Here is an 11,581-nt window from a genome sequence, read left to right as displayed (position 1 = left end):
CGTGGGCACCAACGCGGCCCCGACAGCCTCCCAGCCAAGGCGTGCCCGGCCCCCGTGGTCCTCCCCGGGAGCTGGGTGGCCAGGTGGCTCTCGAGAGCTGGATTGCGCCCTGCCGGGTTGGTCAGGGGCTCGTCACAGGACGGGCTGCAGGGAAGCGCCGTCTGACCTGTCTTACGCTAACGGCCCGGCTGTGGGGTGTTCCCTCTTTCCTCTCAGAAATAGCTTTAATTTGCAGCATACAAGTTGGCAGGGTATCCTCGCTTGCAGCTGAGGAATCATTTAAGATTACGTTTTTAAATCTTCAGTGCTAAATGTAAAAGTCTGAATTCTCTTTTAATTTGCAGTTCTCTTTTAGTTTGCTTTTGGATGGCAATTTTCTTGAATCTGTGCTCCTGCATCCTAACCTGTACAACAGATATAAAACTTTAGTTCTGGGTGAAGTATTCACAACATGTATTTTTAGAAGTGCTGCAGACAAAAATGCACTAAATGCCTGTGTTTGCCATCAAAGCTCTGGTTTTGTTTGCCTCATACTCTGTTGTAATAGAGATACCACTTCCCTCTGGAGATAGCAATGGACAGACGGTACTGTCAAGGTGAAAAAGATTTCTCATCTGACACTGTAATAGGACTAATTGTCCCTCCAGAGCAGATCAGGGTTGGATCATATGCTGTGCTTAATCAGGCCTCGTGTTTGACTGCTTTGGCAATATCTTCTTTGCCTTCTCGTTCTTCGGCACTTCACGTGTGCTGTTCTGCTTCAGCATATTCAGATTTTGAATGTGGAGCAGGGTGAAACTCAATTCTGAGGGTTTATAAAACGTGGGCCACATTGCAAGAATTGTGCATGCTTGCTGTGAATTAAAGTGTACAGAGCATAATCTTGCATTTTTCAGAGCAAATATGTGTCCACATATACTGGCCTTGTGGTGAAAGAGAACAGTTTACTGTTACTGTAAATAAATAGATATTAGATAAGGTATTTTTGTCATTTCTGCACAATAAATGTGGAGAAAACATATAGGAAAAATTGTGGTTATGAAAGAAATAATGAGTACAAGTTTCTTTTCCAAATAGAATGGAAATTGTCACTTTCACTTATGTGACCAAAAATGTTACTCTAGTGAAAGGTAAAAGGTCACAGGTAATGAGGCCTTGTGGTGTTTGATATAAACTTCCCATTTGAAGTCTGTTATTTAGTAAGTAAATAGTCAACAGTAACTGTGAATGCTGTACACACAATAGACTGTTATATCAACATGCAGCTAACTTCTGCTGAAAGTCAGTAGCCCTCTAAAATAACAAACTGCAGAACCTTTCCTTCCGTGTGTGCTGGCCAACTGAGAGCATCTGCTCCTCTTGCATTTCAAAATTACTGAGAGCATCTGCTCCTCTTGCATTTCAAAATTACGGTGTGTCAAGAATTTGGCTACAATTTCTGGAATATAGGAGGGTAGCAAATTTAAAAAAAAAAATCTAATCATATTAGTGAAATTTTTAAATATTATTACCAACTTTCTTGTTACTCTACTACCTGCTTTTGTAGCCAGAAATAGGCTGTAGTACTTGTCATTAATGATAGAAGCCAAGCAGCAATGCTGAAGCATTGTGGAAAACATTTAGTTTCCTCCTTCTTAAAAGCAAACCAGAAATAGAGCTTTACTTTTTCCCCCCCTCAAATAATATGTATGCATTTAAGGATTTGTGAAGTACAAATTTGGTAAATATTTTGTCAAACATAGGACACTCTGCCCAATTTCAAATTGGAAGAGGTGGTTTTGTTCTTTAGCTTGCTTCTGTAAGGCACTTGGAGTCTTTTAAATCCTTTGCTTCTGTTTCTTCCAATGCCAGCATAATGTGAGGCTGGAATAATCATCCGTGTAGGGTCCCATTTTATCAGAATCAGACTGTTGAGACAGGCATTGACTTACCGCCTGTGCATGCTCTTAGGAGATAAGGGCAGCACAGAGTAAATGTTTTGCAATACAGTGTAGCAGGAAAAAAAACATTAGTGCATTTCTGAGCTGTATTTTACACAACAGGTCTTCAATACAGTCGTTTCATATCTGTTTGCATAGTCTTTGAGTATAAGTGGTGATGTACACATACAATTTGAAACATTTCCTGTGGGAGTTGGTATCCTTCAATGTTTGTACTTTTTTTCATTCTGTTTTTATATCTGAGTGTGGGTCTGCTTATTAGTGACCACTCTGCATTTTGAAAGACACAGATGCTTACCATTATAGCTAATAAATAAAAAAAAATAGCTCCATGTTATTATTTCCGTATCATGGAATTGTGACATGATGTAATGGGGCCTGCTCTTACGCTTCTTGAATTAGTGTTAAAATTTGTGATGATTTAATGTGAGTAGTACGGAGCCTTTAGCTGATTTTCAAGAATCTGGTACCTGATTAAGCCTCCTGCGTTATAACACAGTGCTGCTGGGTGGCTGCAGCTTGCTCTGTTGGAATGGCAATTGGTAAGCGCAATGGACCACACCGTCATATTGCCAAATACGCTGAGTTCTTGGCCACGCGGTTATTGCCATTCCAAACCCTAAGCCAAGCAGGAAGTTAAAGTTTGGTGTCGAGCTGTAAAATAGGGAGGGATAATCTGCTCCTATTGTACAGCTGACCCAGACTGTAGTGGGCCAGTGTAATTGTTATGCTCTACTGGAATATTTTAGTTCTATGTTATTTTTAGAAACAAAGGTGATTTACTAGGCAAAATGGCTGGCACTGAGTAGTATTAGAAACTAGGGCACCTATTCCAAGGAGTGTTGAGTTTTATGAAATAGCTGTTTAAAAAAAAAAAAAAACAAAAAGAAAAAAAGGAGGGGAAAAAAAAGAAGGAATGCTAATATACTTTAATCCAAGAGGGCCCATGACAGTAGTTTACTGTGTGGTGTAACGCCGCATAGAGTTCTCACAGATACGTGTCTATGCATAAACTGCTCTGTTTTGTAGATATAGTGAAGTCAGAGATCATTATATAATTTTGCTCATGCAAAGCTGGTGGAAAACCTTAGTAGAGAGCTGGTGTATGCTGTCCTCACAAATGGACCTAGGAGTATAAGCCATGTCTCGGTTCCCTGCACAATGCCTGACATTAAATTGTTGTTGAGCGATGGAGCTGGGCCACTTTCAGAGAAAATGGTGTGTTGATAGTTAAGTGTGAAATATAGAAGTTTTCACTGAAATACAGTAGTCAGATGAGACCACAGCGTAGCAGTTTGTGACGTCAGTCATTTATTTGTGTCTTATAAATAAGATCCTACAATCTTAGGAAAGTCTACCTGAAAAATATACTTGAATGAGAATGGTTCTTCAGAGGTATGTAACTTACCAGCCTTCAAAATAGGATTCCTTTAATTTTGCTCTAGAGTGGAATATAGTGAAAACTGAAATACTGCTCATCTTGCACCCAAAAAGAATGGGAGTGAAATATCCATATAATACTAGTTTGGTTATGGAGCAGCTCTGGTCTTCAGGCTGCACAGATTGTTTGCTTCCTGGTGTGTTACATGAATAGTTTAATGTTTGCATTTTTTATAAAAGTTTTAACAGCCAAAGAGCTGAATTTGATTTGCAATTTAGTAATTAGACTAAACTTTCCTTTTCATGTTTTTGATCTCACTAGGTTGGCAGCCTCGGTGGTTTGTTTTAGACAATGGAATATTGTCATACTATGATTCGCAGGATGATGTTTGCAAAGGCAGCAAAGGAAGTATAAAGATGGCTGTGTGTGAAATAAAAGGTAAGAGTTAATAGACTTCTGCTTGAGGAAATTTTAGCTGCCAGGGAAATACATTTTCCCAAGGCATATTTTGCATCACAAATTTTTCCTCCTCTGTTTTTGTTTATCTGTAGTCCAATGTGACTGCTTCGTAGTTCACAAATAATAATGAATGCAAATTATGAAATGGTGACAAAGAAAAATGTTTTTGACAGTTAGAGCTCTGTTTTGAGATTTAGAACCCACCATATAGTCCTTTTTGTTTTAAATAGTTGTGTGCATGTGGCTTACGCTTGAAGTTACCTCGGCTAGTTATTTAGTTCTACTGCTTATCCCTCTTAGGACCAGGGGTAAGAGACTGATGAAGAGCAGCAGCAGTGACCCAAAAGGGGAGATTCTTACAAACCAGAAATGTTTAGCCTTTTGTTTTCCTGAGAGCAGCTGCCCATGTGCATAGGTGATGGATGTGTTAGAGTTAGTAAGTGAACTGTTTGTGTCAGACTGTGACATGTATTCTAAGCTGTAGGTCAACCTTCCTGGCTAGTAGCAAGGCACTCTCTAACTCTCCATTGCTTTCAACTCTTGACTTCCTTCCAGATCCCGCAGATGACTGGGCTTGTGATATGGGTACTTGTGCATTAAAAAGTGGGAGTTCTTATTTCACATAGGCCACCAAGTATTTTTCATGTGGTAACTCCTTTTTGGTGCTGTTTCCGTGGTGTAGATGAAATCAATGATGTACAGTGGAAGATCCCATTTTTTGGCCATTCCAGTTGCTCATTTTGCTTGTCATCTTGTTCTTTTGGTGAAGGAAAGATAATAGTTGAAGTCCAGATTTGGTGCAGTCCCCTGCATCCATGGCTAGTGGGTCTGTAGGAACTGTGGTTGGTAACATGAAACTCAGCAGCGTATTCAGTTAAAGATGTAGTATTGAATATAACAGACTGTAAAAAAAAGTCCACCTCAGTTCTTGATTCTAGGACTCTGTGGGCAGAAGCCACAATTTGTCTAGAAGGGAGATTATTTCAGTTTTTAGCCTAGTCCTCTGTAAATACTTGTCCTTGCAACAAAACTCTTCAGTTTGCCATGTTTAGACCAGGTTTGGAATACAACAGTTGTTACAGATGCATACGCAGTATATTCTTAATGCAGAAAGGGAACCCCATTGTACTTGAGTCTGGCCACCGTTTGGTGTCTCGTGTTTCACCTGTTGACTTGAAGGCATGCTGGGGAGAAGGATTGAGCAGCTTTGGGCTTTTTGTTGATTAGCAGTGATACATTGTGACATACTATTTTACTATGGGATTGTAATAAACATTTTAAAATATTTTGGTTGTATTTAATAAATAATTGTTACTGAGTTGAGGTTATTTTTTTTCAAAATTGTTTTTTTCTCCTCTATCATAAGTTCATGCAACAGACAACACAAGAATGGAGCTAATCATCCCAGGGGAACAGCATTTCTATATGAAAGCAGTTAATGCAGCCGAAAGGCAAAGGTGGCTGGTAGCTCTGGGGAGTGCAAAAGCCTGTTTAGCAGATACCAGAACAAAAAAAGAAAAAGGTATGTGTGTTACCTAGAGCATATGCAATCTCACCACTTTTTCAAATGCTTGTTTTCTGATAGTGATAGTGCAAATATTGTGGTAGAAAGTCAGTATTATTGTCTTTAAATATAAATCATAATTATTTATAGTCATCTCTGTGGTAAATTCCCCTTTGATGTCACAATTAGAGGTCACCTCCATTGACCTCTTCTATCTTAAGAAGCTGAAATACCAGCAACTTATTGTTGTTACAAGAACAAACATAGTGTTTGTAGCTCTTGTGAAGCCATTTAATTTCTGCTGTTTTGATTCTTTATAGTTACTATTGTTTTTTCCATAATTTTTCTTGGATGGCTTAATGTCACCATATCCAGCCACTCTGGTGGGCGTAAATTTCATTCACTAAACTTTTTCTACATTACATTGCAGCTAAGAAAGATTGCAACTTTATCTTTCCTAGTAATGTGCCTCTTTCTTAATGGTCATTAAATTAGTATCAGTTATCCAAAAGTACAAACTATTGTCTGCTTCAAGTACAGTTCTTGACTCCTTGCAGAATCCAATTTTTCTCAAAATTAAGTGAAAGTTTAAGTGAATTTTTAAATTGATATTTAAATTTAAATGAAAAGTGCTTAAAAATTAAAATGTGTACATACATTGTATGCAATAAATTGATATTTCCTTTATTTTTTATAGAAATAAGTGAGACCAATGAATCTCTTAGAACCAAAATGTCCGAACTTCGTCTCTACTGTGATCTTTTAATGCAGCAAGTTCATACAATACAAGAATTTGTTCACCATGATGAGACTCGCTCTCCTCCCAGCATTGAGGTACAGAATTTCTAGAATGCCATTGGAGAACCTAACTATATAACACGCCTCAAGATTCTGTTGACATCTTATGCCTTTTTCATCTCCCTAATGTTGGGAGATTTAACCTAAGGTCAATTTTTGAGTGCTTGTCTGTGTATAATACTTACAGTGATTATATGTGCGTACAGTACCTGGATGATTTAACTGTAACATGCATTAGGAAGCAATTGTGTTATCAAGTCTTTTGTTTAAAAGGCTAGAAGAGCTGCAGTATGAGTTATGCAATAACTTGTCTTGTTTCGCATCTCTGTTATGGGCAGAGTAGTTGAAACAATTTTGTTTGTCCATTCGTTACTTCGTTACCCTTCGTAGGAGGGTATTCCATTTTGTTATCAGTGAAAGCTAATGTTACAGGTATGGAAATCTGCGGTGTAGATAAGTCTCTCTGAATATGCGCAAATAAAATTATTCTAGTATTTCTGCTTTTGAATGGAAGTTAGTACTGGAAATTATGAATGGTTTCATTCTTTACACTCTTGAGCAGTGTGTGGACAATATTGTTGTCACTTTAGGGCAAAGCAAGGGGTTGGTGCTTAGTCACAACACATGAAATTGTTGTCAATTTACAGCAAGGTGAAACTGCCCTGCAGGCTCCTTGCACTGGAACGGTAAAGCTGTTTGCACGTTCTGCTGCAATTCATTTGTTTCGCTGAATGATCTTCTGATACCAGTTAGTCACTCTGAGACAAGCTTTGCAGTAAAAAAAACTTTGCGGCATTATTGGCTGATACCGTAAAGAAATTGAGATGTCAGAAAGAAATTACAATGCTGTCACATTTGTTTGCTTAAATTAACCTCATTGGAAGGTGTTCATTTGATTAAATAAAGTGGGACATGAAGTTCTTAGTGGTAAGGAGGGAAATTAGTGTGTGTGGGAGTGGTGGTGGGGGAGAGTTGTATTTGCATCTTTTTTTTTTTTCTTGCTTATGCTTGTGCTTTCATTTATTTTCAGAACATGAATGAAGCCTCTTCCTTGCTTAGTGCCACATGTAATACATTTATCACAACACTTGAAGAATGTGTGAAGATCGCTAATGCCAAGTTTAAGCCAGAAATGTTCCAGCTGCCTCACCCTGATCCCTTAGTTTCTCCTGTGTCACCATCACCTGTCCAAATGGTTTAGACTTTTTGAAATACTATTTTTTTTCTAAGTGTCATGTTGTTGGTTGGATTTGGGGGAGAATGGCAGAAGAGTATGCTATTGCTATATGCTATGATGTCAACAGTTGAAGTCTTGACTCTGTTATGATCCGTACTGGTCCTAAATATAAATCAATAATTTTCCATTCCCAGTCTTTGCTAGCCTTTACATAATCAGAGTAATTTATTGTATGTGTCAAGACCCTGTAATGAAGTATCTCATAAATGAATGAGGTTTAACTTTTCCTCAGTTCAACTGTTTCTTTGTTCTTTAGAATGCTAGCTGTACACTGATCTTAAAAAATTCATAATCTTGCCTCCTGTTTTTTTAACAAAAAGGTAAATAATGGTAAAGATATTACTTGCATAACTCTTCACTGCTGATTATTTCCCTTAGAAGGACAGTGTATGTGGAATTATCTTAAATGTCTTCTCGATCATATGTATGGATTCCAAGATGAGATGTAATATGGGATTTTGTTGTGGGAATCCGTTTCTTTGCACTTGGATCTCTTGTCTCTTTATCTTCAATCAATTTACTTACAAAGCTGATCATTATTGATTTAAATTAGTAACTTTCTTTGATATGCATAGAGATTTGACAATGGTATCGGAAGAACCACAAGGAATCAAGAGGCAGGATTTGGCTTTATTGTAATGGGGAATTTAAGCTGGCATTTAGTAGAGGAAAAATGTCTTGATACTTCTGTACATCATAGCAATTAACAAATGGCTTTATGAGTAATTCTGGAGCAAGAGAAAATGAATTCCGTAGAAACTAGGTAGTATTTTTTTGTAGTAAACTATTTCCTGTGTGAATGCTTTAAAACTTTTAATATTGATGGCAGTCCAGCTGTTTTCATACAGTTAAATCAGATTTTTAACTAGGAATGGTTGTTTTTAGTTAAAAAAAAGATTGCCCTCCCTTTTTGTAGAGTCTGTAAATAAAGAAAAAATTAATGTAGGTATGCATATTATTCTTATAAGTAGCTTGTGACATTTTTGGTGTGGTTTGTTGTTTTTGTCCGCCCCCTCCCCCCACCCCTCCGCCAGATGAAGCGTTCCATTAGCCACCCTGGTCCTTGCTATTCAGAAAGGTAATTTTCTATTTCGTTAAGCTTTTTTCTTATGTCTCAAAAAACCTCCCCGAACCTGCTAGCATTAAAATAAAAAAGTGAGAAGAATTGTTCACTTGGGGGGGCAGAAATTGAACAGCATAAATTGATCTAATTTTGAAAACTAAGGGTGCAGATTATCAGTGTCGGTTGCAAATAATGCAGCTGCTGTCTCTAATACACTATAAAAATTTCTTCATGCTAGAAACTTTATCCAAATGAGTTATTTTGACAAGTTCATGAAATTAGACATTCTTTTTGGGTCAGTATTTCAGATTCTCAGATTACTTTCTTCTGTGTGCAAAGATTATTTACATTTTTATTTCCATTTTCAGGCCTTATAATTGTGAAAATTAGAACGTTCTAATTAGAAAATTAGAATGACTGTGCCATTTTTAGTTTAGTATAGTAAAAAGCATTGATACTAACAGTTTAAGCAGCAAAATTAATTTAAATTTAAAGTATATTAAGTTTGTGTGGGTTGTTACAGATTTTGCTTACTAATAGATCTCATTTCTTTTGTAGGAATAATCACTCTGTAAAAGAACCAATTTCATCCCTTCACCGATTTTCACAGCGGCGCAGAAGAACGTACTCGGATACAGAATCTTACAGTGATACTCCCTTTGAAGATTCTCAGAGTAAGTTTGGAAGAGGGATGGTTTTCTTTTGTGTCTTTCTGTTTATTACCCTGTTTACAGCAGCTGATATCAGCACAAGGAAAAAAGTTTTCTTAGTTACGCAAAGTTTTGGTTGTAAGATTCCTATATTATAAATCAAAGCACTTGTGTAGTTTGTTATATGGCTGACTCTTGCTGGCTTTCATTCATATTGAAAAGGATCTTACAGCTGGAGTAGTTGTATTGAAATCAGTGAGACTACTGGCAAGATAAAATAGAGACATAACGAGGAAAGCGATGTTTGTACTAATGGAATTTTACGTGAATGATGTTCTGGTAAGTGGTGTGGAATACTGTTGTTTGCCACCTACTTGTTGTCACAAAACAAATTCTCCTTTCTGTGACCCCTGTGAGTGGCAGGGGGTAATTTCCACCCAGTACATTGCGGAAGGATGGTTCATTTCAGTGGCTGCTTGCCTTTTGTAGAGAACAGCACTGTTCTGAAAGAGTGCACCCTTGCCAATAATAAATAAAAGCAACCGAAAAATTATGAAATGATGTCATGATCAGAATATGTTTTTTCCTTTTGAATCTTGCTGTCATTTTGACTCCATCCTAACTCCTCTCAGGGAGACTTTAACTTGATTAGTTCTTCTTGGCTAGTTCTGGTTTAGTCTTGGTTCCTTTTGGAGTGCCTAGTGCCTCACTTGGACTGAAAAAACCTGAGGCCTGTGCATTGCTGAAAGCCCACGTGAGCACGAAGAGGTACTAATGCTTTACGTTCTATCATGAAGCAAGTATTTGAACCTTCGCACCATTTCCTTGGTTCTCTGATGCTCACATGTTGCAGGGTGACCACTTCCTTTACCTCACTCATCGGCTACCAGCATAGGGTGTGCTAGCATGTATCCCAAGCTAATAAACTTAGTTTAGATCCTATTCTGTGTCTCATCGCTAACGTAGGTGCACATCAGTCTAGCTTCCTATAACGCAAGGCTTTTCTTGTTACCATCTGGACCTTCTGGTGTTGGTTACCCAGTCTGACTCTTTTCAGGACTGCTGAGAAGAGTCTTTGTCTTGTGTGTTTCTGCTAATACCAGGCTTTTTTGGTTCCTCACTATATAGCTCGAGTTTCTAGCTCAGCTTTTACTGTGTTAGAAGTTTGCTTTTACTGTGTCCCTCTGCTACCTTCCAGTTTTCTTAGTTCTTTCTCTTTCCTGTCAGGTAGCCTAGCAATACTCAACTTGCAGTGAGTCATTCACTTCATTTGAATAATAGAAAATGTTCTAATTAAATGCTAATCAATGCATCAGTTCTTTTTAAAAAAAAAAAGTTTGTGTTCCTCATACAGAATACGTCTGCACCTCACAGATTACTGTCCTTCATAATGTAAAAATCAAAAAAACAAACCAAAAAACAAAAAAAACCCCAACAACCACCAAAAAAATGCCCAAACCAAACACAAAAAACCCCACAAAACAAACAAAAAGGCAGTTACTTGATTTATACTAGTTGAACATTCTTCATATCCATCATCCTTGGGCATGATATTGATTGTAATCTTTCAGGAAAAGTCCGGAGTAATTATGCTACTGATTGCTTATGTATAGGAAATAGTTAGCAAATAGAATAACTGACAGATTGGATGAGGTTTTTTGAGGTTGAATTAAATACTTACTGGTATCTTCATAGGATCTGCTCACTGTTCTAGAAGTGCTGTCAATGGAGATCTGGTATCATCAACCATTCCTGAAGAAAATAGATCAGTATCAAAGGAAAGATCTGAACTGGAAGAGACTCTTTCATCCTTTTCTTCTTGAAGAAACTGAAAGTATTCAATTTTCTATAAATAATGCTATGCAAACGCTGCTGTAATTATACTGTTGTTATAGGAAGTAGTCATTTCCCTTTTTAGAAGGATTTCTCTGCACTTTATAGAATAACTTAAAAACTATCTTTGAAGTGTATTTTATCTTTATATAGTTTATTTGCAAGAGTATTTTCCTAATATTTCACAGTTTGAATGTGCATTTTTTGGAACAAATGATGGCTTAACAGATAAGCATCCACATTTGTAAATGTAGCTCTTTTTTAAAAGTGTGAAGATCTGACTGATACATTAGTAAACCTGCAGGTTATAAACTTCAGCAAAAAGGTTTCATTCTTTTTGGAGAAAATGCGACTTGTGCCATGGGCCTCTTGGTCATTTGTACCAGGTTATCCACCAGGAGCTGTGATTAGCCCTGCAATGGCTTTTTTGCCTGTGTAAGGGCTGTGGGAATGGGCACTAATGGGTCTACTCTGGCAGCTTGATGGTAATTGACATTGCCTTCTTTAAAAACATAAGGATATACATAATCCGGTCCTTATTTTTAACCAATGAAAGTAGAAATATTTAGTGTATTTTTCTAAACAAATGTATAAAAATAACTTAATATGAAGCATTTGTACCAAACATTGGATATTTAATAATTTTTATTTATTTATTCTTTTTTGCATCAAAAATTTCTACCTACTTTCACTTCTAAAGATCTACTAAAGGCTTC

At 37.2% G+C, this 11,581-nt stretch overlaps 1 protein-coding gene across 1 annotated transcript; it reads left to right on the top strand.

Moving 5' to 3' along the window:
* Nucleotides 1–3,642: 3,642 nt before the first annotated feature.
* PLEKHA3 (pleckstrin homology domain containing, family A (phosphoinositide binding specific) member 3) lies at nucleotides 3,643–11,198 on the top strand (the record flags this gene model as incomplete). The annotated part of the gene is made up of 7 exons (XM_009574571.1): nucleotides 3,643–3,759; nucleotides 5,147–5,302; nucleotides 5,982–6,118; nucleotides 7,113–7,277; nucleotides 8,354–8,397; nucleotides 8,941–9,056; nucleotides 10,728–11,198. Coding segments are annotated over 7 exons (863 nt in total), but the record flags the coding sequence as incomplete, so codon positions are not given.
* Between the last annotated feature and the right edge of the window lie 383 nt (nucleotides 11,199–11,581).

The sequence above is a fragment of the Fulmarus glacialis genome, unplaced genomic scaffold (assembly GCF_000690835.1).
Source record: "Fulmarus glacialis isolate BGI_N327 unplaced genomic scaffold, ASM69083v1 scaffold47423, whole genome shotgun sequence".
NCBI lineage: Eukaryota > Metazoa > Chordata > Aves > Procellariiformes > Procellariidae > Fulmarus > Fulmarus glacialis.
Note: the sequence above shows the minus strand (reverse complement) of the source record. Positions and strands in the feature narration are given on the sequence as shown.